The sequence below is a fragment of the Lolium perenne genome, chromosome 3 (assembly GCF_019359855.2).
Source record: "Lolium perenne isolate Kyuss_39 chromosome 3, Kyuss_2.0, whole genome shotgun sequence".
Classification (NCBI taxonomy): Eukaryota; Viridiplantae; Streptophyta; class Magnoliopsida; order Poales; family Poaceae; genus Lolium; species Lolium perenne.
The window spans coordinates 91,304,074-91,331,960 of record NC_067246.2 but is presented as its reverse complement, the minus strand read 5'-3'; the positions used below and the strand labels follow the sequence as shown (position 1 = coordinate 91,331,960).

Sequence of the window (27,887 nt, the reverse complement as noted above, 5' to 3'; positions counted from 1 at the left end):
GTGCTACATTGGTCCAACTATGGCATTTAAATTAGAAGAAAGATGTGTACATACTTACACGAAAGTCAGTTTGAGCACCTCTTTTTTTTTAGTTTTCTCAATAAGGCAAACCATCAGACTACGGATAAGTTGTTTTTGGAACATTACATGGTTGCAAATTCACTTTTATATGGAACTTTTTTATATACTGTTGTTTGCAGAGATGGAGTGTATATACATTCAGAGGTCAAGAAGGTCAAATTTGTCAAGAAGGTCAAATTACTCTGAAGCAACAAGGGAGGTCAAAAAATGATGGTTAAGTTAACCTCTGGGTACTTTTTCGTCATTTTTACTACTCAGTTAGTTTTATCGTCTTCTTCTATTGTGCTATTTTTGGCTACGGTAACTTCTGATCCGCAACTGTTCATTAATTACAGTGTTTCCTGATGATTTTAAGATTCCATTTTGTTTTCATCACAGGCATAGTACATGAAGAATATCTGTCCAGCTGCGTCACCATTTGGATCAGGGGAGTGTTCCCCGTTTAAAGAGCATGTATGGCTTCAGGTGCATTTTGAACTGATGTACATACTTCTACTATGTATGTATGGTATCAGGTGCATCTTCTAACAATAGCGGCGTATGAGGGAACAACATACCATCATATTATCTGATCAATCTGACATAGTGTACATAGAGGTCTTTCAGGCAATTGCATAGTTACAAATGACCAAACTAGCAGCAGCTATACTGTACCATCTTGTTTGGATTCAGAGAGAAATCAAGTTTAAACTCAATCTAGCAGTAACTTGCAAGTGATTAAACGAGGAAACAATTTAAATAGCATCAGTGCATTTTCTTAAAATAATTATGGCATGCAAGTTTTCTCTTTATTTCCATGTATTACTTGTTAATAAAATATATGCAGGTTTATCCGAGGGATAACAAAGATGGAATGGTTCAAAAAACAAGACATAAGGAAAAAATATGCTTATATCAATACGGTAGCCTACCACTACCAGGTTTTCTCGAATACTGCAATTTTCAATTGATTTTCAGTATGGTGTGCGATGTATTTCCTTTTAATTTATTATGTTCGTTGAGATGACATGAACGGTATGAAAATGTGTACACTGTGAAACTAATATGTATACTTTTAGTGCTACTCTCCAGCACTTTGTATTCTTTCTTTATACCCAAAATCAATAAAAATATATGCAGTGAGGAAACTCACTGTACAGCTTCAAAAAAAAAACTAATATGTATATTGTTGGAAGTTTTTTAAAAATGGAATCTACAAATAATGTAGCGTATCTAACTAATATAGTTGACAATGTACGTGTGATTTTCATGTGTAACACAACCAAGTATATCTAGATGTTTCTTGAAAGATGAGATGATGTGATTTTCTTGTGTACAATGTATGTGATTTTCATGTGAAATAAGACGACTCTCAGACCGGTTGTTTCTTGTCAAATGGGATGAGGTGCACTCTATGAAATTACTTGCTTGTTGTATGAAAAAATATGTATCACTGGTATTTTTAGAACGATCGAGTAGTTGGCATGTCAGCCTGAAAAAGAACTTGGAATTTTTTTCTTATTTTACTAGAGAGGAACGGGCCATTTGTAACATATTTGTGGGGATGAGAATTTGCTTACATATAATCATCACTGCAAAAAAAATCTTCTCTCTTCCATATTGCTGATAACACAATTGTTATTCATGCCCTAAAATAAAATAATAATGACCATAATCATCACATTAATGAGATTACATGGCTGCATCATCGTAGTATAACAATAATATAAATAATTAAACTTGGTTGTTGACTTCTTATTTAGAACGGGTAAAACATTTACGGTGCAGGGATCCCGGGCACAGAACACAGCCCTCCCCTGTCCTATAATAAATCATAGAAGGTTCACACCACAATTACACATTTCCCCCTAAATTCACTCCAATATAGTTCTCATTGGGTAAAGGAAATACTCGCAATCTCACTCCAATAGAGTCTCATCGGGTAAAGGAAATACTCGCAATCATGCGTCGAATGCAGGAATGCTATCCAACGACAAAGTTTGTTGATTTTAGGATGAGCAAAGAATTTTCTATTTATTTTATACGTGTGTTGCACGTGCAATTTTACTAGTGAGAAAATAAGGCCCACGGCTTACCATCTTTCTGCAGAGACGCCCAATTATAGGACTTTTCTTAGTGAGGCCATATTATTGGTTGGCCAACAATGGTTTGTGGATATGGGCAAATTCCTAATGGCCGCCCAATGACCAGGAACCAAATGCGTGCTGCGCACCCTCCCTTTTAGGCCGGCCTTGTTTGTGTCTTTATTCTCTTCTCCATATTACAGTTTTGAGTGCCTTTTTAGTTTCTATTGTTTTCTTTTGATTTGTAATCTTCTATGAAATACATGAACCGGTCGTAAATATGTCAACAATTTTTATCTAAATGATACTAATATAGATCATAAAACAACTAAAATTAAAATGAACGAAGTTCTTGAAATTGTCATCTCATAGAACCGCTTTGTTTCCTTTCAGCACCAACAAGTCTTACATGGTGTCATAAAATTGGGGACAACCCCAGTCTTAAAAAAGTATTAAATCGATTCGCAAAAAAAAGTATTAAATCGGGTGATCTTGGACACGGATGTTGTGATCTTAGCATGTGAATTCACATCGGCTTTATATTAGTGTTGTCCCATAGAAGCCTTGGTGCCCTATGCCGTTCGTGCGGAGAAAATGTAGTTTTCAACTCTCTACCTGATATACATGTTTGATTGATATGATTGATGATAGTAAGCAAAGAAGCACTCTAAATTTCATCAACAATTCTATCATTGTTGGCTCCCGGAGTATATGGAACCATAGGAATAGAATCACCTTCGAGCAAGAGGTCAAAGATCTTTCGATTTGCCTGGCGATGCTGAACAAATATTTTTCACAGATCATACATAGAGCAAAAACCAGCCTAAAGGAAGGAATGCAGGACCGGATATTCTTGTAATTATACCTATATATAATGAAAATGGCACAGTAGGATCTTCCCTACTGTTTATGGTATAAAAAAAATACAACTTTTACTGTGGTTGGGGAATTTAGGAGCCGTTCACCCTAGTTAATCCTATGGTGGGAAAATCAGTAGTACTGAAAAGAACTGAAAATTAAGTACTGGAAAGTACTGGTAAGTACTGAAATTATTTATTTATTTTAATTTAATAAAAGGGCAGTTATGTAATTCACGTCCAGATGCACTCCATCCTCTGACTTCTCCCTCCTCTCGTCGCCGCTCCATCCCATTCCCATCGCACCATGGAGTCGGCCGCCGCCCTGTCGCCTCCCCTGGCCGCCTCCCTGATGCTGACGCCCCGTTCTCCCCTCCCAACACAACCCCCTCCCCGCCGGAATACTGCCTCGCCGCCCGTCCGCGCTCGCTCACTACCACCACCCCCTAGCCCCTGCAAAAATTCCCCTTCCCGACAGCCCTCTCTGGCCGCCACTCCGGCACCGTGCTGGACGGTGGCCACACCTCGTACCGTGCCGTGCAGCTCCGCGCGGGATTCGTTGCCCATGACGACGTGATCCACCCGCAGCTCATCGCCTGCAAGACGTGGAGCTCTCCAACTACCTCCAGGTCACCACCGGTGGACCGCCGGGGCGAGGCAAAGTAGTTGTAGCCAGATGTAGCCATCGAGCGTGGCATAGAAGTTGCGGGTGTCCGGGCCGCCACAGGACTAGCCGCCTGCTCTACATCGCGCCAGGCCAAGGCAGACGAGGTGGAGCCCATGGTAGCCGCCAAGCGCGGTGTCGAAGTTGGGGGTGGCCAGCGCGACGTGTCAGAGGCACTGGTGGCGGTGACGATGATGATCAGGTGCTATCTCAGGTGTGTCCGATCCACTACAACACTTTTTTTTGGGTTCAGTTGCTAAGGGCATCTCCAGCGGCGCGACGCATTTCGGCGCCCAAAAGTGGTCGGCAGCGTCCGTTTGCGTCACCCAGCGGACATATTTTGACCGCGCGTCCGTTTGCGTCTGGGTGTGCTCCCACCGGGGCGACCCATTTTTGAATTGCAACATAGTTTGATCTTCATACAATTCCTTTGGTTTTCTACCACGAGCGATTGATTACATATGAAAACCAAACATAGAAAGTACATAAAAACTATACAAGACCTAGACTACTTGGTTCCTGACGGGCCGGCACCATCGTTGCGTCGCTCCGTGGCCTGCTTCTCCGCCGCCTCCCGCGCGGCCGCTATGGCTCGGTGCGCCGCCGCATCCTCTTGCAGTGCCTGCTCCAGCCTCGCGTTGGTGGCCTCGTCCTTGAGCGTCTCGAAAGACTCGACGAGGGCCCGCTGCTCCGCCGCCTTCTCCTCCGGCGTCGGCGCATCAGGGTCATCGGATGACCATGAAATCTCCGAGTCAGAGTCCTCGGCTGCAGCGGCGGCCGCCAGCCTGCGCTGTTCCAGCTCGGCGTCGACAGCCGCATGGGCCGCCCGCTCCTCCTCTGCTTCCTTCTCCGCTTCAGCCAGGTCCGCGGCGTCCCTGACCGGGTGGAGGAGGTCGGTGCTGTCGTCGGAGTCGAACCCGTCGTCGGAGCTCGAGGCCGGGGGAGGTGGAGTGGGAGGTGAAGGTGGAGGTGGAGGCGCGGTAGCCTGGCCGCGCCCGGCGCTGCTCATGGTGGATCTACTGAGTGGCGCTACGGCAGCGGTGGCTAGGGTTTAGTGCGGAGATGAGATGCTGGCGCCCCTGTTTATATAGGTCGGAGGCAGGGCGACGGCCGCGCCACGCGGGGCATCGCCATTACTATGCGCGGCACGCGAGGCAGCCGCAGACTGCCAAAGCGACGCCTCGCTTCCAGTACTGGCGGAGAAGACGCATCGACGCTGCGTCTGCTAGCTGCGCACGCTCGCGGAAGCCGAGGCAAGCCATTAACGCGGCCCTGCAAAGGCTGCGGCGCGCCGCCCGCAAGTAATGCCGCCGAAGACGAAGCAGTTATGACGCTGCCAGGCGGGCCCGTGCCAGGACCAAGCGGTCACTTTGCGCGTCCGCGCAGCGTCCGCCGAGACGCAAACCTGGCGCATATTTGGGCCAGGTTTGCGTCTCTGCGGACGGCCCGGTCACTTTGCGTCGCGCTGCTGGAGAGGGTGCACGACGCATTTTCGGTCATGACGGACACAAACGGTCGCTCAGCGTCCGTTTGCGTCGCGCCGCTGGAGATGCCCTAATGCATTGATTGACATGTGCAGCAAGAATGGTTGCTTCGCCAAGGTGAATGGATCCCCGTCCTGAATGGAGCTAGTGTTCGTTGATTACAATGGTTGCTTGACCAAGGTGAATGGATCCCTGTCCTGAATGGAGCTAGTGTTCGTTGATTACAATGGTTGCTTGGCCAAGGTGAATGGATCACTGTCCTGAATGGAGCTAGTGTTCGTTGATTTTTTCTTGTATCTAGAATTATAAATTCAGTAGGGATGCTGCATATGGTTTCAAACTCATTTTCTGACAGTCACAACTACTCTGAATGCCACATGAGAATATAACCGTAAAGTGCTGGTTAAGCATGAGTTAATCCCACTACCTGTCGATTGCAGTCAATATAACTACTGTAAGAATAAGTTTTTGGCAGCAAATAATTAGGCTAAGTGTATCATGGCATCTATTGATTTATTAGATGTGCAAAATATCATACTGGCTCATAGTTGTTGCTATATTGTCTTACTAAAATTCATTGACTATATCTGGTAACAATATATCACTTTCTGTATTTGCATAATTGTTCGGATCTGTTTTGCTTTTGCTTGATGTCTAGGTAGTATTCAGTAGTAGGTTCAAAGGCATGTGCGGATTCTTCATTATTTTTTGCGCTTATAAAGCTCAAACAATTACTAATTTCATCTGCTAATGAAGCTAAGTACATCCATTGCATCTTGCGTAATTCAGAAAAGCAAATTCAACTATACTTACATGCTGGGTTAGGCTAAGAAGCACAATTAACTTATGAGCTATTATTATAGTGCTACTTCTGTTGTCTTGGAGCGTGTTTCAGCTTAAGAATATTAATAATATTGTGGTGCTTTCTAGTTAGCTTTTTTGACAATTTCTGATTCATGCCGCGTACAAGTCATGTTCATTTTAATAGCCTCTTGTTTACCTGCAAGTAATCAAGTCTATGGTATATGATCTGTGTTTTTAAATCTGTAGTAGATTTAGAAAATGAAGCACTCTCTTCAGACCTTGAAAGACTGAAAATTTGTATGTAGGTAGCTCACGTTGGCTGTTTTGAATACTAGTCCTGCAACCTGAATAATTGTAGGTACGCAGCCCATTAGATCAATGGTACTAAATGGAAAATATACCTGGTTTTACTATGCACAGAATTTGACCTCTTGTTGTTCACCAAATGAAGAATTAAAATTAACTGAATGCCACATTTTGTAGGGACCATGGATTCAAAGGTGTGTCACAACAATGTGGGGGTGGATACACATGTGCATCACGAGGGTGACGATATGGACAAGAGGGTGCAGTGCGAGCGTGATGAGATGGACAAGAAGGTGAGGCAAGAAATTGCAGCCATGGACAGGGTGATGAAGCAGGAGTGCAAGAAGCTGGAGCGGAAGTTCAAAAGCACGAGGAGATGGACCGGAAGGTGATGGAAGAACATCCGGCCACGGATCGGGTGTTGAAGTAGGAGCATGAGAAATTGGAGAAAGATGGGTCGTCACCAAGGACGGAGCAACCTGAACTGAACACTCATAAGAGGGCATTGAACTTTATCAGTTCCGATGAGCACATGCACACATAGTCTCTACTCTTGTTGACAAAAACTGTAATTCAACCACTCATCTTTGTTCACTTTACCCTACACAGATTACTCTACTCCTATTTGTGATTTTACAGATGATATTTGGGTGCTATTTTTTAGTATTTTTATTCTGAACAAATGTGGGTGCGAATGGTTAAAACTTTTATGAGCAGTTCAACTGCTAGATTGTTTTCATAACATGTATGTCTACCATGTATTTTGTGTTCTCTTATTTGGAAGGTGTCTCCAGTGCATTGGCATATTTCATTAGAACTCTTGGAAATCAACCGAAGATTAACTCATTTTGAAGTAGTTCCGTAGGTTAAGCATTTACATGCTGGTGGTCTCGAGTTAAAACTATGATTTTTCTTCACTTAAAGCAATCTCAGATCGTGTAAAAAATCAAATAAAACCTGTAGGTAGCATATCCATGGTATGGTTAAAAAATTATGAGGATCTTGAGTTAGCAGTCTACTTTTTAGTCAGCCAACAATGGCCTTGATCAGAGAAAGTAGTGATATTGCTGACGTCACTTTTACATGAAAGTGTTGGTATAGCTACAAACATCCCTATATAACCTGGAGTTGACATGCGCTGAAAGATCGGCTACTAAGCTTGACTTGATAAGTGGCTTGATTCTCAGTTTAGTATTGTTGCATAATAGTACAACTATATCCAGAATCACACTACGCAAAAGCCCGCTAAGTTCTATCAGGTAGCACAGTTCAGTTTACGGAATTTAACTAATTTCTCCAAAGGGGAAAACTGAGAATTTATCCAAACCATTTGGACTGGTATGGAATTTAACTACTTCCTCCAAAGGGGAAAACTGAGAATGCAATTTTTGCCTTTTTCTGTTGCAGAAATTGATAGCAGTGCTGCCACATGTATATTGAATTCAATGTTAACATCATCTATATTTCAAAATATTAGCAGGCCAGAAATTTCAACAATCTTATGTACAAAAAAAAAAGCTCTTCCAGACAGGTTTTTCCTTTCAACCCTGAAATAACATAATTATCCTCATTTGTCATCTACTTGTCCTTCAAACAATGACCAGCATCCACCAGTAGCAAGACAGCCAGATTGTTCAGGATTCTGAAACCAACACTAGCAGCAGCATGCAGCGAGAGCCCAGGATCTAGGGAGATTAAGAAGTTAGGGAACACATATACATGCTTCAGGGAATGGTATTAAATGAAAATAGATTCATTGTAACACTCCGTGCATGTTTAAACTAAAACTATGTCATGTAAGAAAAGGCAATTGCGATCAGGTGTTCCACAGTTCCAGCATGATCCTTATCATTCTTCCCAGAACCCCAAAGCTACAAAATACTTGTGCAGTCTGTAGGAAATGTGATAAAACATTGCTAACTAAGAGCACTGTAGTGTAAATTTCTAGAAAATTTAGGCAAATAATCCGTGGAAAAGGAATTCCTAGACAAAGTGAGGCAATAGCTAAGCATGTCCTGATCCAAGAAGCATTTGTAGACTCCGATATTAGCCTCCCTTATTGGATTGAAAGATCACCAACGCCTGCACACAAGCAACACTAGTCATGGTCAGTGATTTAAAGCATCTTCTGAGCATTGCACCCATGGCTCGAAATTTCAAAGCATCAAAGGCGAAGTAGGAAGGTGGTTCACACAATTTTGTGTATGCACTTATATTTTCAGAACTTAACAACAAAAGTAAAGTAATCATCTAGGATTATTCAAAAAAAAAAACCCCTAAGACAAAGCCCAAAGTGTAGAGAGCTAACAAGGTTCCGCCAGATTGTTGTCCTGCACAGCAAAAACACAATTAATTCCACTCACTATATTTACAAGTCAACCATATGCAAAAAAACAACTTTTGTAGTGTATAATTTACTACCTCTATCCGCTTGGTGCATTTACACCGATTGTGACCCTCCACCCTGCAATAGCCGCATTTTGAGTTCAAACTTTTCCACTTCTTTGGCTTCAGTCCTCTTGTACCTGCACAACATCCTCAACTGGTGTTTTTTTTTATTTCTTCCCGATTGTAAATACAACGTTGAATTCTTAATGTGTCTGTAGGAAGCAAAAGGGGAGAGGATGAGAACATGCAGGAGAGCATGGCATTCATATCTCATGGATTTCCAAAATTACAAAGAACTATCCCTTTCTTCACTATATATTTCTCCAAGAATATTTAATACTGCATACTTTAACCATGTACATATGGTATCAAATGACAAGTTTAGCTCTGATTATTGTTTCTCCAGGAATATTCAGTTGTTGGATGGCAACAAAAAAATGGACTCTGGTTACTGTTTCTGGTCGTTTCATAGAATACATATCTTCAGATTGTTTCCTGTAAGAAAATACTACTCCTATGGTTGTGTATATGCATGAACTTGTGATTAGTCTGTGTGCACTGGTTGCAGTGAATACTAATAAGGGCATCCATGTTGCACAAACAACTGAGATATGACATGATCCTGTACCACAATCCCAAAAAAAAAATGCAAGCTGATTTGGGTTAAATGTGTACCTAGATGTCTTTGAGGACCTCTGCACTTTCAGGTGGAGATCACTGGCGTGAACGTGGCTCTGGAGTGAACGGCCGTGGCCGCCGCGGGGGTTCGGAGTGGGAGATCCCCGGCGGTTCCGGTGCAGTGCACCTTCCGAGAGGTTCGAGCAACCTCCTGCACGAAGCGGACGATCTCGAGTGCGAGCAGGCCGAGCTCCTAGGTGAGGAAGGCGATCCGGGAGAGGTGCAGAAATGGATGCGGAGGCGGAGCGCTGATTCATTGGCGCGTCAGTGAGCGTCTCCGTATCCGGCGAGCGGCGGCGGGTAAGGGTAAGAAACGGAGGCGAGGCAGGGGGCGCTTCCGCGTCCGGCGAGCGGCTGCTCGTTCGGCGAGCGGCGGCGGCTAAGGGGAGGAAACAGAGGCGAGGCAGGGGCGGCGCGGGGAGTGGTCACGACTCACGAGGTCTGGTCGTGCGGGGCAGTTATGTAGTCTGAAGTTACCATAATACCCCTCGGAATGTTAATTTAAGAATTAAATTAATTAGGCTCATCGGACGGACAGAAATAATCGCAACGGTAGTACCAGACTACCAGGTAGTACTCTATAGTACTACCCAATCACCGTAACACAGCTCAAAAAAAAATGTAACAGTTGGCTAAATCAATGAAGATTTTTGAAAAATAGAAGAAATGTACCAATATATGAAGCAATCCTCTTTTGTACAAGACGTAAGTAGACATATATTTCTGTTATCAGTTATTTTCTATGGTTTTATCATATATATTTTAATGTAAAGAAGAGAATGGTTGTGAGTCCAGATGGTGGTAGAAAATGTGTTATTAACCATGAGGTGTACTTTCAAGTTACACAAATCCATTAATACGTTTGCATAGAGAGGTATCCGTTGTTTTACTCTCATCCTACAATTATGTATTTGGACACCATAGCGAACTCCTATCTCTACAGAAAGATCATTCGCCCAAGACGTCGTCGCTCAGTGGTCTTCCGCGTCTCCCAGGAGGCGGCGGCGGAAATTTTTTTCCTGCTCCAATCTCCGGCGTCTGCGTTGGGCCCCTCTCCTTCCGCTTGCCGCTCCGGCGGTAGGAGGGAGGGGGACCCCTTTTTTGCATGGTACTTAGGGCTAGGAGTTCTCTGGCATGGCGCGCCGTTGGGGTGGTGGGAGCGGCGCCCGGGCAAATAAATCTGCCTCAACTCTTTTCCCACACCGGCGTTGTCCTTCATGGCGGCGTCTCGGAGTTGGTGGCACTGTGTGCTTGCCGATCTTTCAGATCGGTGGCTTTAGGGTTCATGGATGGTGTCGGCGAGGCGGCGGCGGCGACTCCATCAGATGGTTTTTTCCTCCTGCTCTGTCCCCGTTGCTGCGGCGTTGTCTCCGGCGCCAAGGTGGAGCAGAGAGGATTCGTCCAGGAGTACGTGCAGACGGTGGTCTTCACTTGTGACATCTGGAAGATGGTGCACCTTGTGGTGGGTTCGTGGTTGAAGGGTGATGGTTACGGTTCCCTACTCCGACATCATCGTGCGTGGGTGCCGATCTTTGAAGTTCGATGGCGTGTCCAGGGACATGCTGCCCTGGTCTGATTCTTTCAACGGCAATGGTTTGTCCTATGGCAAACTACATTGGAGGTCCGAAAAGCTGATGATCAGCGATGGAGCCGCGTCGAGCTCAGGTGAAGAGGTGATCTGTCCATTTTTTCCTTGGTGGCTGCTACGGTGGTGCCAAAGAAGATGGATAGGCGTTGTTTTGTCACATAGGTTTATCCTATCTTTCCAGATCTGTAAGATCGGTGTATACGTACTTTGTATCTCGTCTTTGATTTATCAATGAGAATCGTATTACCATGCAAAAAAAAAAGATCATTCGCCATTATTTACGTTCTTCATAACATTCCATAGCATTATTACCGTGGGCGTGATATACATTATTGTTGACCGGTAAGTTCAATGCAGAATGGCAGGGGTGCAGTAGGGCCCCGTGAGCCACCCATACGCGATCGAACGGTAGGCAGCCTCGGTCAAGTGAATGCCGTCCCAGTTCAAGTAGTTCTCGGGATCCTCACAGGCACTTGAGCCGGACATGCCACACCTCGCCTGGTTGTTGTAGTTGTAGGACCCTTCCCCGCTCGCGCCGCAGCAAACTTTCAGGCCGTATTTCAATCCTGAAAAACACCGTGCAATGTGAATCTAGGGTAGCATTGGTGAAGAATCTAGTGAAAGTTGCATGAAATTAAAATATACATTTCAGTTTTTTGCGAGGGAAATAAATTGAAGCCTTTTCCAAATAGATTTTCTCCCTACTATATAAATATAACAATCACACGGTACAAACGAGCATTGTGGGGGCGACAACACAAACAAGCCCAAAAGAAAAGACCCACAAAGAAAAAAGAAACTAATGCCTACACTGGAAGATCGACGTAAACAAAGATGGCCCGTAACTGCCGCGTCCTCCGGAGAAGTCCCACCATGCTCCTACCACACTGAAACACCACATACCAAGCAACACCCTTTAACAAACAAGCAACGACAACGCCACTGCTGCCCCAACTAGTCCTAGGGTTTTGCCCGGTATGTGGAGGGGAGTGGTAGGGGTACACCCGGTGCCTTCCAGGAAGGAAATGGGGCACCCGCGGGCGTCACTGGGTTGGTATCAGACGAGCCGATGGTGATTCCTCCCGACCCCCAAAACCACAACCCCAGACGATCTGGAGTGCTTCACCCAACCTGCGGCCAACTAGCACACGCCACCACGGTCTTGAAACCACCCTCGTTGTCTCACCATGGTCACCATCATGAGGCTCGTGGTAGTGCAACCAATGGGTCCACCCGCATTTTGGAGTGGGAATACATACCCCGCCCAATCCTTTGATGGCTGCTCTGGCTTCTCTTCTTTCATTGACGGCACTTGCCCTGGCTCTGATGGCTCCTCGTACTGCTCGTAGTCGTCGTTGTTGAGGCCCTCCATGTGGGCCTTGATGGATTGACGATGATCTTCATGTGATGCTTGGAACCATTGCGCCCACAAAGATGGATCGACGGTGGAGGTGGGGTCCTGCTGCAGATCCGACGGGAGAAAGGCCCGGTGTCGCATGATCTCTCGACGATGAGTCGGGCCACGTGTGGGGATGGTTGGCACCGACACACGTGCCTGCTTCATATGCCGTTGTGGGACGTTTGGCCATGGCAGCGGGTGGCCTTCCTCCGCGAGCTACCGTGTGATCTTGACGTCCATGTACATGCGGTGCTGAGAGCGGGTGCCCCATTTCCTTCCTGGAAGGCACCGGGTGTACCCCTACCACTCCCCTCCACATACCGGGCAAAACCCTAGGACTAGTTGGGGCAGCAGTGGCGTTGTCGTTGCTTGTTTGTTAAAGGGTGTTGCTTGGTATGTGGTGTTTCAGTTGCTTGGCCTGGCCACTGGCGGGCGGAAGAAACATCGGCCGCCACTGCTAAAAGAGGACCCCACCTCGTGGTCATTGCGACCGGGAAAGAACCAACGACCCCTTCGCCCTTGCTACGTATATCCAAGGTTTTTGTGCGGGCTAGGATTTGAGTGGAGATGCAGAATGAAGTGGAGTTGGAAGTGGTGGGGATGACAAGTTGACATCCCCATTTAAGAAGCACCAGGAGGTGGGTGACCGTGTGGACCCACGCCAATTCCTCTCCAACGGTCGCCGATGCACGGGCTCACGAAGCCCAAGGGAGGATAAGGCTAAAGCAAAGCCAATTGTTTGCAGTTTGTCGTTGGACCTTGCCATGATTCCGCGCAAATAGATTCAGATACCATCTACCCGATTGTGGGCCTCCGTTCGAGATGCCCTATTGTCTATACAGCATCTCCCCGCAACATCTCGTGACACCAACGTCTGCGATATCAGTCTACCACTTCTCCTCCCTATTTCTCTATTTCCAGCAGTTACAATATGACGCCCGTTTGATCGATGCCGTCCCCTTCAGCGCTAACATCGTAACTCGTGAGCTCGCCACCGACCATTCTCTCCTATATCCGTTTAATTTGGATAAATCTGACAACGTCACAGCAGCCGCTTGCTGCTTTTCTTTGCGCATATAGGGAAGGAGAAATTAATGCCCTACAGCTATAAGGGTTTGGTGATGTCTTTTTTCGCCTCTTTCCTGCTAGACTGGTGTACAACTGTACTATACACACCGTGTACATATCTGGGGAGAAACGATCATGCGTAGGACACTTGCAAGCGCGAAGCCAAACAAGCTGCCCGGCCTGTGACAATTCGGACACCTCCACTGACGTCCGCGTATCGATCTACTCGCAGGAGGCAGCCGGTGCTTTTTTTTTTTTTTTTTTTTTGCGGTGGAACTGGTGCTTACGTTAACTGCTTAATTACTGGAGTACGTATACTATTTTTGCTAATGCCACGAAAATAGGTTCATTGTGTGGAGTAGATGCGACGGCGTGATCGAGCATGTACTTACCGAAGCTCACAGGAGAGCGGACCATCTCCGTGACCTGCGAGTAGAAGTCACCGTACATGAGCCTGACTCCGGTGTGCTTGCTCTGGAGGTCGCAGATCCCCTGCCTGAGCAGCTGGTTATGGTAGATGGACAGGTCGTTGAAGCGCTTCAGGCAGCCGTCGCCGTCGTAGTCGCTCTGGTTCGAGCTCCCGTATAGCGTCAGGTACATAGGGAAGCACCCGATCGGCAGCACGCCCGGCACCACTACTTCCACCGCGCCCAGCCCGATCAGCGTCTGTGTAATTTCCCGCGTGTACGTACTTACTTAAAGAATTGGCCTATATGTTGGCTCATAAGTTTTCAGGAATTACTGTACCTCTACACCGCCTGTGATCTTGTCGATGATTTGCGGCACGTAGCTGATGGCCTCGTCGACGCCCTTGCCGCCGAAGATCGGGGCGTTGTAGTCGTTGCCCCCGAACTCGCCCAAGATGAACAGAGAGCCGTTCAGGTAGCTCTTGCAATCTGCAGACACAGAGTGGCTCAGTGCTACTGCATTTAGGCACATTCCTTATATGCCGCATGATCAAGCTCTGTGAAATCGTGAATCGAAGACGTGGAGCGCACTCACCGGCGGCGCTGCCGCAGATGGAAGGCAGGAGCTGCCGGAACCACTGGATTTGGGTGTCCAGGGCGCCGTTGTTCCATATCCTGCTGCCTAGGCCGCGAGACTGGAAGAAGTCCAAGTTCATGCTGGTGGCGCCGATGATGGCCATGTTCGCGCCTTTCTTGAAGTCGGTGCCGTTCGCCTTGGACGGCGGGAGCAGGGGCAGACCGAAGAACTCAGCTGCACAAGTACAGTACACAAGATCGTACTACTCCTTAGTCCATACTCCACAATTGACAGTTGATATGTACACTGCACAGATGCGCGCCAAGGTTACATACCTAAGAAATCGACGAAGACCCGGCCATCGGAGCAGCGTCCGGTTGGGCGGCCGAAGTAGGTGTCGCCGTACGGAGGCTGACCGTTGGTGAGCCACGACGGACAGCCGCCCGTGCAGAGGTTGCCGGTGTCGGAGATGGAGTCGCCGAAGTTGTATATCGCGTTGTAGCTCCGGGAGGAGGAACCATGCCGGGCGACGGTGAGGAGGAAGATCAGGACGGACACCACTGCCTTGGTCAGCATTTTTGCTAACTTGCGTGACAGAGATAGAGATGGCGTACAGAACGTTTGCAGCTTTGTGCTTGTCTGATCCTCTAGCTCTCTGGGCTGCCTGGAGTTGAAGATGCATCGAGATTTATAGGCTCGATCGGAAGTACAAGTACGTCACTGTAGATTTGAACTTTACGTGTGTCACTCTCGCCGTTCCTCGGTGGTACGTTGATCGATTGATCCACACGGACCACGTCCACATGGGCGGAGTGCGCTGGAGTGCTGGTTGACGTGAAAACTTTGCAGCAGGTTTTCCAATTCTGATTTGAATCCGATTATAAAATGGATACTAACAGAATAACAGAATTTTACATGTATCTCGGCCGCGGTTGACGTCAAAACTTTGCCATCAAGTTTCTTACTCTAATTGGAACCCAGTTCGGAGATTCTGGTGCCCTCCATGCCCCGCATGCATAAATAGCCCACGGAGGAGACGCAGGACGTGCTCGGCCTTGACCTCTCACACAGAGAAACTCCATCCAGCAAACCCTAGCTAGCAAGGCGCGCCATGGAGGAAACGCAGGACGTGCGCGGCCTTGGCCTCTCACCGGGGTTCAAGTTCGACCCTGACGACGACGAGCTGGTGGAGCTGTACCTGCTGCGTCGGATTCTTCGCCAGCCGCTCCCCTTAGAGCGCGTGATCTGCGAGGAGGACGATCTGCTGAGCGCGGCGCCATGGGACCTCCTGGAGAAACACAAGCGGGAGGGCGACGCCTTCTTCTTCGCCAACGGACACACGAAGCACGACAAAGGAAATCGGCAGAAGCGAACCTGCGTCGACGGGTCTTGGGAAGGGCAGAAGCCCCTCGTGGACGGCGAGAGGCTGCGCGTCCCCGGCATCGGCGGCACGGATGAGATCACCTGGAGGAAATACATGCTCAACTTCCACCGCAAAGGCGAGAAAGGTAGCACGGGATGGGTCATGCACGAGTACTCCATCACGGCCCCGGACCATCTGGCCTCGTCGTCGCAGAGGCTGTACCGTATCCGGCTCAGTGGACATGGCAAGAACTCAAGGAGGGAGCGCGGCGAAGACGGTAGCGCGCACGAGACAGCAGAGCCCGACCTCATCTCTGCGGCCAACCCTGTCTTCCCTGCAGCGGAAGTGGTAGATGATGAAGATGGTGGCAGCGCATGGCCGGCTACTACGGCGTATTCAGATCAAGTCTACGAGTACGAGTACGGTTGGAGCTTTCCAGGTGCGGACGTTGGAGGATATGCATGGCCTGGCGCACCAGGCGTGATGAATGAGTACGATGGTGCAGCAGCGCAAGTGGTGGATCTTGTAGATGATGAAGATGACGGCAGCGCAAGGCCAGCCGCGACGTCGTGCTCAAATCAAGTCTACGACTACGGTTGGAGCTTCCCTGACGCGGACGATGGAGGATACGCAGGTCCTGGAGCTACAGCATCACAAGATCAAGGAGCCCCAAGCATGATGAATGAGTACGGTGGTGCAGCGCCGGCGGTAGAGATGGTACCGTTTGGTCAAGGATCATTCTCCGGCGATGAGTCGGTCATGGATTTTGAGCTGCCGGATCAGCAGGACTTCAACATCGACGACGAGTTCACGGATTTCGAGTTGCCAGATCAGCTGAACTTCAGTATCGACGAGTTACTTGGCTTTCTAGCCCCACCTGCTGGTTCGGAGGCACTTATCCTTGATCAGTATTCCAGCGCTGGCGTGCAAACGCAATCTTCGATGCCCGCGCAAGGCATGTCGTTGTAGCTTGATTATTGAGCGGCACGGGAGTTAGTGTGTGTATTAATTGTGTAACGTAGCTAACGATTTGGCTTACACTTCTTTGTAATGCTATGCACGACGGCTAGCAACAAGCAAGGAATTCGTTGTAACCTTTCGTGAACTCTGTGAATGACATGTTGGTGTATTAATACCCGATCATCAATATATTTTCAGATTGCAATACTTACATCAGCATCTTTTTCTCTTAATTTATTTTCTGAAAGCATCGGTACTTGATGGATGATGAAATATATTTTGGGAGTGTGATGTGCATGATGCAAGCTCATGAGCAAGTGTTCATTTGGTGTGTATCCTTATGCTCCTTTTGTTATATTCTGATCCAAATTTATATACTAAATGGAGGCTAACTTCTGACGAGCGGAGCGAAGCCCATCGCGGGACGGATCGTTATCACCGCCTATGTATACATCTTGTAAACTGCCGGCTATGATTTATCAGATTATAAGATAACCACCGGCGTTTGTAAATACTCCCCGATATAGTGAAGTACTTGCTGGCTTGCGCCCGTGATTTTCACTACGGGAAAAAAGGCCAGTGCCGTGCAGCCCTCTTTGCCGTGTGCTGCCAGCACCCTTTGCCGTGCGAAGATTCTTTGCCGTGCGCCTCGCGCACGGCAATGAAATCTTTGTCGTGCAGCTTTGGGTCGACGCACGGCAAACAATAGGCTCACGGCAAAGCGCCATCTCAGCGCTCGGCAAAGGCAGCAGCCAACGGCAAACAATTAAAAAACGCACGGCAAAGTAACCTGCACGGCAACGAGGAAGCCAAGGCGCACGGCAAAGACACTGGGCACGGCAAAGAATCCTTTGCCGTGCACACCATCCCTTTGCCGTGTGTTTTTGCACGGCACAGAGGGCAGTTTTATTTCTTTTCCTTCTTTTGTAGTATTTATATTTATATTAATACTTATATTTGTTGTAAAATTAGTTTTTACTTTTTGTAGACTATTTGTTAGTGTTACTTAATACAATCTGTACATACCGATAAAACAATTAATCTACATCTTCATCGACCCTCTCCCCAAACATATCAGGGTTTCGGAGCAAATTAACGGGGTTCGGTGAATCTACTAAGTGTTATCGCCCCCACATATTTGGTGCAATTTCTTGCAGCTTTACACCTTAAACGACACTTCCAAACATATTCTAGGTCCACATGCAAGTTTCGCTGGGATTCAACTGCTCTAGAGGTCTCCCCCCCCCAAACAGCGGTCTACGGGCCCCGGCGGTCTACCCTCCTAGATTTCACCGCGCGAGGTTCCACCAACATACTTTTGATAGGTTTGGTTTTGGTTAGTCCATATACACATGGAAAGCAAGGTTTGGCACCATTTGGCACATTATAGCCTCCGGTATACCCGCAGCGGGACACTTCAGCCTACAAGTCGAGGAATCTTCCAAGTGTTATCGCCCGAAAGAGAGGAATGTCACACATGGGAGCTATGCCTTGCACCATTTGGTGAATCACACCTTCCACCACACTTTCACACATATCCTAGGTCCACATGCAAGTTTTGGTGGCATTCCGGTGCTCCGGCGGTCTTCCCCCCCCCCCCCCCCCCCGAAAACGGCCGTCTACGTGCCTCGGGGGGTCTACCCCCCTAGATTTCACCGCGTGAGGTTCCACCAACATACTTTTTGATAGGTTTGGTTTTGGTTAGGCCATATACACATGGAAAGCTAGGTTTGACACCATTTGGCACACTATAGCCTCCGGTATACCCGCAGCGGGACACTTCAGCCTACAAGTCGAGGAATCTTCCAAGTGTTATCGCCCGAAAGAGAGGAATCTCACACATGGGAGCTATGCCTTGCACCATTTGGTGAATCACACCTTCCAACACACTTTCAAACATATCCTAGGTCCACTTGCAAGTTTTGGTGGCATTCCGGTGCCCCGGCGATCGTTCCCCCCCGAAAACGGCGGTCTGCGTGCCTCGGGGGGTCTACCCCCTAGATTTCTCCGCGCGAGGTTACACCAACATACTTTTTGATAGGTTTAGTTTTGTTTAGGACATATACACACGGAAAGCTAGGTTTGGCACACTCTGGCACATTATAGCCACCGGTATACCCGCAGCGGGACACTTCAGCCTTACAAGTCGAGGAATGTTATCGCCCGAAAGAGAGGAATGTCACACATGAGAGAAATGCCTTGCACCATTTGGTGAATAACACCTTCCACCACACTTTCACACATATCCTAGGTCCACATGCAAGTTTTGGTGGCATTCCGGTGCTCCGGCGGTCGTTCTCTCCCGAAAACGGCGGTATGCGTGCCTCGGGGGGTCTACCCCCCTAGATTTCTCCGGGCGAGGTTCGACCAACATACTTTTTGATAGGTTTGGTTTTGATTAGGTCATATACACATGGAAAGCTAGGTTTGGCACACTATGGCACATTGTAGCCACCGGTATACCCGCAGCGGGACACTTCAGCCTACAAGGCAAGGAATCTTCCAAGTGCTATCGCCTGAAAGAGAGGAATCTCACACTTGGGAGCAATGCCTTGCACCATTTGGTGAATCACACCTTCCACCACACTTTCACACATATCCTAGGTCCACATGCAAGTGTTGGTGGCATTACGGTGCTCCGGTGGTCGTTCCCTGATACGTCTCCAACGTATCCATAATTTATGATGTTCCATGCTTGTTTTATGACAATACTTACATGTTTTGCTTGCACTTTATAATGTTTTTATGCATTTTACGGAACTAACCTATTAACAAGATGCCACAGTGCCAGTTCCTGTTTTCTGCTGTTTTTGGTTCCAGAAAGGCTATTCGGGCAATATTCTCGGAATTGGACGAAATCAACGCCAAACATCTTATTTTTCCCGAACCTTCCAGAAAGTCAGAGGAGGGCCAGAGGGGTGCCCTGGGGGCCCCACACGTGTGGCCGGCGCGGCCCAGGAGGGGGGCGCGCCGCCCTAGTGTGAGGAGGCCCCGTGGCCCCTCCGACTCCGACTCTTCGCCTATTTAAGCCCTTTCGACCTAAAAACGCAGTACCAATTGACGAAACTCCAGAAAGACTCCAGGGGCGCCGCCACCATCGTGAAACTCCAATTTGGGGGACAGAAGTCTCTGTTCCGGCACCCTGCCGGGATGGGGAAGTGCCCCCGGAAGCCATCTCCATCGACGCCACCGCCTCCATCATGCTCCGTGAGTAGTTCCCCCATGGACTACGGGTTCTAGCAGTAGCTAGTTGGTACTCTCTATACTATGTACTTCAATACAATGATCTCATGAGCTGCCTTACATGATTGAGATCCATCTGATGTAATCGGTGTTGTGTTTGTTGGGATCCGATGGATGATACATTATGATTAGTCTATCTATAAAGTTTGTGAAGTTATTGTTGCTGCAATCTTGTTATGTTTAATGCTTGTCACTAGGGCCCGAGTGGCATGATCTTAGATTTAAGCTCTATACTTATTGCTCAGATTGTATCTACAAGTTGTATGCACATGTCACTGTCCGGAACCAAAGGCCCCGAAGTGACAGAAATCGGGACAACCGGAGGGGATGGCGGTGATGTGAGGATCACATGTTTTCACGGAGTGTTAATGCTTTGCTCCGGTGCTCTATTAAAAGGAGTACCTTAATATCCAGTAGATTCCCTTGAGGCCCGGCTGCCACCGGCTGGTAGGACAATAGATGTTGTGCAAGTTTCTCATTGCGAGCACGTACAACTATATATGGAAAACATGCCTACATGATTAATGAATTGATGTTCTTTCTTAATGCCTTATCAATCCTATCAATTGCCCAACTGTAATTTGTTCACCCAACACTTGTCACTTATTATTGGAGAGTTACCACTAGTGTAGATCGCTGGGAACCCCGGTCCATATCTCATCATCATATACTCGTTCTACATGTCATTAGAAGTAGTATCAACTATCTTCTGGTGCCATTACCTCTGTGTTACTATTACTGCTGCTGTGTTACTGTTACTATTGCTCTCATATCACTGCTACTTTCACATCACCCCTGCTACTAGTGTTTTTCCAGGTGCAGCTGAATTGACAACTCAGTTGTTAAGGCTTATAAGTATTCTTTACCTCCCCTTGTGTCGAATCAATAAATTTGGGTTTTACTTCCCTCGAAGACTGCTGCGATCCCCTATACTTGTGGGTTATCAAGACTGTTTTCTGGCGCCGTTGCCGGGGAGGCATAGCTCTACTCATAAGTTCACCTGGGGAGTACACTCTACCTCTCTCTCTGTTTTATTTTATTTTGATTTGCTTAGTTTACCTTTTCCTAGTTTACTTGTGCTTAGTTTATTTCTGTCTAGTATTATTTTGCTTAGTTTACTTTTGCTTAGTTTCTTTTTGTCTTGTTTTATTTTATACCCAAAAATCCATAAAAATTTGAAAAATCTAAAAATTAAAAAACTGTTGTTATGGGAGAACCAACAACCTACTTGGAGCTTATAGAATGTTATAATAATTATAGGAAATCAAGAGCGGGTGAAGTAATGAGTGCTATGATAGAAAAATTGAATACAATTGCTAAAATCTTGCTTAAACGCCATGGTATAAACTGTTGCTCTCAACAGGATACTAAACATCTTAAATTTCAATGTGGCTTTAGTGAGGAATTTTTTATTAAGAACTATAATCGGAATTGCTATATTCATTATGGGTTCGAAGAGGTAGAACAATTTGTCTTATTTATGGGAGCCTCCGAGATAGAATCCTTCATGGTTAAGAATTATGAAACCTGTGTTGCTTGTAAGGACCTTAAAGATTATGTCTCTACTATCCTTAATTCTTGCGTAGAATGCTACAGTGATAATCCTTATATCATTGATTATAAAGAGAGACTCATTAATGCACAAGAATGCACTCACAATTTGCAGGAACCCGTGGAAGAAGAAACTAATGAACCTGAAAGCTCATTGGATGAAAAAGAGGAGGAAATTGATGAACCTAAAAGCTCATTGGATGAAAAAGAAGAGGAGAGTGATGAACAAAAGGAGGAAGAATGGATTAGCTACCCATGCCAACCTTCTAATGAGAGTAACTCTTTATCTCTTACACTATTTGATTGTCCTCTATGCTTACCGAAAGAGGTTGAATGTTATGTTCCTGTGGATTCTCTTGAAATATTCCCTATGAGTAAAACTTGTGAAAATAATTATGCTACTATTATTTATGATAATCCATGCTACTTTGATAAATCTTATGATAATGCTTTGTTTGTGCCTGATGTCGAAATGCATGGTACTAAAGAATTTTGCTTGGCAAATGTTTATGATAAAGCTCTAGATGATGGTCCTATGTTACTTGATAATATTAATTGTACTACTAATGAAAATGGGATTGGAGAGTTCTTGACTTATTCTATGAGTCCCATATCTCTTGAGATTGATCAACTACCTTGTTATATTATTAATAAAAGTAAGTTTGAAAGTTTTAATTCCACTATTCTTGAACTTGATAAAAATTATGTGTTTGGAAATCATGAAAAGTATGCTGCATGTGATAGTTATATTGTTGAGTTTATTCATGAAGCTACTGAAAATTATTATGAGAGAGGAAAATATGGTTGTAGAAATTTGCATGGTACTAAAACACCTCTCTATATGTCTAAAAATTTGAAGTTACTCTTCTTTTATCTTCTTATGCCTGCTACTTCGTTCTTCATGAATTTATTTGTGTACAAGGTTCCTATGCATAGGAAGTGGGTTAGACTTAAATGTTTTATGGATTTGCCTCTTGATGCTCTCTTTTGTTTCAAATACTATTTCTTGCGAGTGCATCATTAAAACTGCTGAGCCCATCTTAATGGCTGTAAAGAAAGAACTTCTTGGGAGATAACCCATGTGTTATTTTGCTACAGTACTTTGTTTTATATTTGTGTCTTGGAAGTTGTTTACTACTGTAGCAACCTCTCCTTATCTTAGTTTTGTGTTTTGTTGTGCCAAGTGAAGCCTCTAATCGAAGGTTGATACTAGATTTGGATTTCTGCGCAGAAACAGATTTCTATCTGTCACGAATCTGGGCTGTTTTCTCTGTAGGTAACTCAGAAAAATATGCCAATTTACGTGCGTGTTCCTCAGATATGTACGCAACTTTCATTAGTTTTGAGTTTTCTGATTTGAGCAACGTAAGTATTTATTAAAAATTTGTCTTTACTGGCTGTTCTGTTTTGGCAGATTCTGTCTCTGTTTTTTGCATTGTCTCTTGTGGACTTTAAGCAAGGCTTTCTACACGTGGAGAGCTGTAGCTAATGTTTTATTGAGTTCTTGCAATGTGTCACTACAGGACCAAGGTGGATTCAAGTTTTTTTGAGTACTAATCCCTCTAATGAAGTTTATGAGAAGTTTGGTGTGAAGGAAGTTTTGAAGGGTCAAGAGAGGAGGATGATATATGATCAAGAAGAGTGAAAAGTCAAAGCTTGGGGATGCCTCCGTGGTTCATCCCTGCATATTTCAAGAAGACTCAAGCATCTAAGCTTGGGGATGCCCAAGGCATCCCCTTCTTCATCAACTTATCAGGTTTCTTCTATTGAAACTATATTTTTATTCGGTCACATCTTGTGTGCTTTGCTTGGAGCGTCTGTGTGCTTTTATTTTCGTTTGTTTGTGTTTGAATAAATTCGGATCCTAGCAATCCTTGTGTGGGAGAGAGACACGCTCCGCTTTTTCATATGAACGCTTGTTCTTCGTTTTACTTTTAATGTTCAATGATAAAAGTTGGAAGCTACAATACTTATTTTTATTTGGTTGGAAACAGAAAATGCCTCATAATGTCTTGGATAATTTGACACTTGGCAATTGTTTTGAGCTCTCAAGTAGATCATGATTAAGTTTTTTTTCATGTAGTTTAAACCTATTAGTGGAGAACTACCGTAGAGCTTGTTGAAATTGGTTTGCATGATTGGTCTCTCTTAAGGTCTAGATATTTTCTGGTAAAAGTGTTTGAGCAACAAGGAAGACAGTGTAGAGTATTATAATGCTTGCAATATGTTCTTATGTAAGTTTTGCTGTACCGGTTCATACTTGTGTTTGCTTCAAATAACCTTGCTAGCCAAAGCCTTGTACTGAGAGGGAATACTTCTCGTGCATCCAAAATCCTTGAGCCAAAAACTATGCCATTTGTGTCCACCATACCTACCTACTATGTGGTATTTCCTGCCATTCCAAGTAAATACTTCATGTGCTACCTTTAAACAATTCAAAATTTACTATCTCTTATTTGTGTCAATGTTTTATAGCTCATGAGGAAGTATGTGGTGTTTTATCTTTCAACCTTGTCATTTACTCTTGACAGACTTTCCAATGGACTAGTGGCTTCATCCGCTTATCCAATAATTTTGCAAAAAGAGCTGGCAATGGGGTTCCCAGCCCCAATTAATTAAACTTCATTAATAATTCTCTTCACATGTTTTGCTCTGATTCATCAGTAAGCAACTTAATTTTGCAAATAGACACTCCTCCATGGTATGAGATTGATTGGAAGGCACCCGAGGATTCGGTTAGCCATGGCTTGTGTAAACAAAGGTTGGGAGGAGTGTCAACCATAAATAAAACTAAAGTACATGTGTAAACAAAAGAGAAGAGGGATGATCTATCTTGCTGGTAGAGATAACGTCCTTCATGGGAGCCGCTCTTGAAAGTCTGGTTGGCGAGGTAGTTTGAGTACCCATTACCATTCGTTGACAACAACAAACACCTCTCAAAACTTTACTTTTATGCTCTATATATGATTTCAAAAACTTAAAAAGCTCTAGCACATGATTTAATCCCTGCTTCCCTCTGCGAAGGGCCTTTCTTTTTACTTTTATGTTGAGTCAGTTTACCTACTTCCTTCCATCTTAGAAGCAAACACTTGTGTCAACTGTGCATTGATTCTTACATACTTGCTTATTTGCATTCATCATATTACTTTATGTTGACAATTATCCATGAGATATGCATGTTGAAAGTTGAAAGCAATCGCTGAAACTTATATCTTCCTTTGTGTTGCTTCGATGCCTTTACTTTGAATCTATTGCTTTATGAGTTAACTCTTGTGCAAGACTTTTGATGCTTGTCTTGAAAGTACTCTTCATGAAAAGTTTTGCTATATGTTATCTATTTGTTAGCAACTATAGATCATTGCCTTGAGTCACTTCATTCATTTCATATGCTTTGTAATAGTATGATCAAGGTTATGTAAGTAGCATGTCACTACAGAAATTATTCTTTTTATCGTTTACCTGCTCGGGACGAGCAGAACTAAGCAGGGATGCTGATACGTCTCCAACGTATCCATAATTTTTGATGTTCCATGCTTGTTTTATGACAATACTTACATGTTTTGCTTGCACTTTATAATGTTTTTATGCATTTTACGGAACTAACCTATTAACAAGATGCCACAGTGCCAGTTCCTGTTTTCTGCTGTTTTTGGTTCCAGAAAGGCTGTTCGGGCAATATTCTCGGAATTGGACGAAATCAACGCCAAACATCTTATTTTTCCCGGAACCTTCCAGAAAGTCAGAGGAGGGCCAGAGGGGTGCCCTGGGGGCCCCACACGTGTGGCCGGCGCGGCCCAGGAGGGGGGCGCGCCGCCCTAGTGTGAGGAGGCCCCGTGGCCCCTCCGACTCCGACTCTTCGCCTATTTAAGCCCTTTCGACCTAAAAACGCAGTACCAATTGACGAAACTCCAGAAAGACTCCAGGGGCGCTGCCACCATCGCGAAACTCCAATTCGGGGGACAGAAGTCTCTGTTCCGGCACCCTGCCGGGACGGGGAAGTGCCCCCGGAAGCCATCTCCATTGACGCCACCGCCTCCATCATGCTCCGTGAGTAGTTCCCCCATGGACTACGGGTTCTAGCAGTAGCTAGTTGGTACTCTCTATCCTATGTACTTCAATACAATGATCTCATGAGCTGCCTTACATGATTGAGATCCATCTGATGTAATCGGTGTTGTGTTTGTTGGGATCCGATGGATGATACATTATGATTAGTCTATCTATAAAGTTTGTGAAGTTATTGTTGCTGCAATCTTGTTATGTTTAATGCTTGTCACTAGGGCCCGAGTGGCATGATCTTAGATTTAAACTCTGTACTTATTGCTTAGATTGTATCTACAAGTTGTATGCACATGTCACTGTCCGGAACCAAAGGCCCCGAAGTGACAGAAATCGGGACAACCGGAGGGGATGGCGGTGATGTGAGGATCACATGTTTTCACGGAGTGTTAATGCTTTGCTCCGGTGCTTTATTAAAAGGAGTACCTTAATATCCAGTAGATTACCTTGAGGCCCGGCTGCCACCGGCTGGTAGGACAATAGATGTTGTGCAAGTTTCTCATTGCGAGCACGTACGACTATATATGGAAAACATGCCTACATGATTAATGAATTGATGTTCTTTCTTAATGCCTTATCAATCCTATCAATTGCCCAACTGTAATTTGTTCACCCAACACTTGTCACTTGTTATTGGAGAGTTACCACTAGTGTAGATCGCTGGGAACCCCGGTCCATATCTCATCATCATATACTCGTTCTACATGTCATTAGAAGTAGTATCAACTATCTTCTGGTGCCATTACCTCTGTGTTACTATTACTGCTGCTGTGTTACTATTACTATTGCTCTCATATCACTCCTACTTTCACATCACCCCTGCTACTAGTGTTTTTCCAGGTGCAGCTGAATTGACAACTCAGTTGTTAAGGCTTATAAGTATTCTTTACCTCCCCTTGTGTCGAATCAATAAATTTGGGTTTTACTTCCCTCGAAGACTGCTGCGATCCCCTATACTTGTGGGTTATCATTCCCCCCCGAAAACGGTGGTCTGCGTGCCTCGGGGGGTCTACCCCCCTAGATTTCACCGCGCGAGGTTCCACCAACATACTTTTTGATAGGTTTAGTTTTGATTAGGTCATATACACATGGAAAGCTAGGTTTGGCACACTTTGGCACACTGTAGCCACCGGTATACCCGCAGCGGGACACTTCAGCCTACAAGTCGAGGAATCTTCCAAGTGTTATCGCCTGAAAGAGAGGAATGTCACGCATGGGAGCAATGCCTTGCACCATTTGGTGAATCACACATTCCAACACACTTTCACACATATCCTAGGTCCACATGCAAGTTTTGGTGGCATTCCGGTGCTCCGACGGTCGTTCTCTCCCGAAAACGGCGGTCTGCGTGCCTCAGGGGGTCTACCCCCCTAGATTTCACCGCGCGAGGTTCCACCAACATACTTTTTGATAGGTTTAGTTTTGATTAGGACATATACACATGGAAATCTAGGTTTGGAACACTTTGGCACATTATAGCCACCGGTATACCCGCAGCGGGACACTTCAGCCTACAAGTCGAGGAATCTGCCAAGTGTTATCGCCCGAAAGAGAGGAATGTCACACATGGGAGCAATGCCTTGCACCATTTGGTGAATAACACCTTCCACCACACTTTCACACATATCCTAGGTCCACATGCAAGTTTTGGTGGCATTCCGGTGCACCGGCGGTCGTTCTCTCCCGAAAACGGCGGTCTGCGTGCATCGGGGGGTCTACCCCCCTAGATTTCTCCGGGTGAGGTTCCACCAACATACTTTTTGATAGGTTTGGTTTTTATTAGGTCATATACACATGTAAAGCTAGGTTTGGCACACTTTGGCACACTGTAGCCACCGGTATACCCGCAGCGGGACACTTCAGCCTACAAGTCGAGGAATCTGCCAAGTGTTATCGCCCGAAAGAGAGGAATGTCACACATGGGAGCAATGCCTTGCACCATTTGGTGAATAACACCTTCCACCACACTTTCACACATATCCTAGGTCCACATGCAAGTTTTGGTGGCATTCCGGTGCTCCGGCGGTCGTTCTCTCCCGAAAACGGCGGTCTGCGTGCATCGGGGGGTCTACCCCCCTAGATTTCTCCGGGCGAGGTTCCACCAACATACTTTTTGATAGGTTTGGTTTTTATTAGGTCATATACACATGGAAAGCTAGGTTTGGCACACTTTGGCACACTGTAGCCACCGGTATACCCGCAGCGGGACACTTCAGCCTACAAGTCGAGGAATCTTCCAAGTGTTATCGCCCGAAAGAGAGGAATGTCACCCATGGGAGCAATGACTTGCACCATTTGGTGAATAACACCTTCCACCACACTTTCACACATATCCTAGGTCCACATG

The 27,887-nt window shown here is 45.8% G+C and overlaps 1 protein-coding gene and 2 long non-coding RNA genes across 6 annotated transcripts; 1 reads left to right on the top strand and 2 right to left on the bottom strand.

Moving 5' to 3' along the window:
• Nucleotides 1–3,096: 3,096 nt before the first annotated feature.
• LOC127341939 (uncharacterized) lies at nucleotides 3,097–7,001 on the top strand. Of its 2 annotated transcripts, none has more exons than XR_007876055.2 (3): nucleotides 3,097–3,867; nucleotides 5,245–5,392; nucleotides 6,437–7,001. It is a non-coding gene; the product is annotated as an uncharacterized lncRNA (long non-coding RNA). The 2 variants fall into 2 exon arrangements; XR_007876054.2 differs by having other exon boundaries at nucleotides 3,097–3,879.
• Nucleotides 7,002–8,090: 1,089 nt separating this feature from the next.
• Nucleotides 8,091–9,744, bottom strand: LOC127338293 (uncharacterized). 3 transcript variants are annotated; one of them, XR_007874273.2, is made up of 4 exons: nucleotides 9,323–9,744; nucleotides 8,681–8,859; nucleotides 8,568–8,589; nucleotides 8,091–8,341 (listed from the first exon to the last, which is right to left on the bottom strand). It is a non-coding gene; the product is annotated as an uncharacterized lncRNA (long non-coding RNA). The 3 variants fall into 3 exon arrangements; XR_007874274.2 differs by having other exon boundaries at nucleotides 8,091–8,589; XR_011754051.1 differs by having other exon boundaries at nucleotides 8,091–8,859.
• A 1,444-nt stretch (nucleotides 9,745–11,188) lies between these two features.
• On the bottom strand, nucleotides 11,189–15,169 carry LOC127339496 (GDSL esterase/lipase At5g45910-like). The gene is made up of 6 exons (XM_051365342.2): nucleotides 15,135–15,169; nucleotides 14,700–15,028; nucleotides 14,383–14,598; nucleotides 14,128–14,276; nucleotides 13,773–14,046; nucleotides 11,189–11,479 (listed from the first exon to the last, which is right to left on the bottom strand). Exons 1-6 carry the CDS (start codon nucleotides 15,167–15,169, stop codon nucleotides 11,262–11,264), a joined length of 1,221 nt encoding a protein of 406 aa, XP_051221302.1. The 3' UTR covers nucleotides 11,189–11,261.
• Between the last annotated feature and the right edge of the window lie 12,718 nt (nucleotides 15,170–27,887).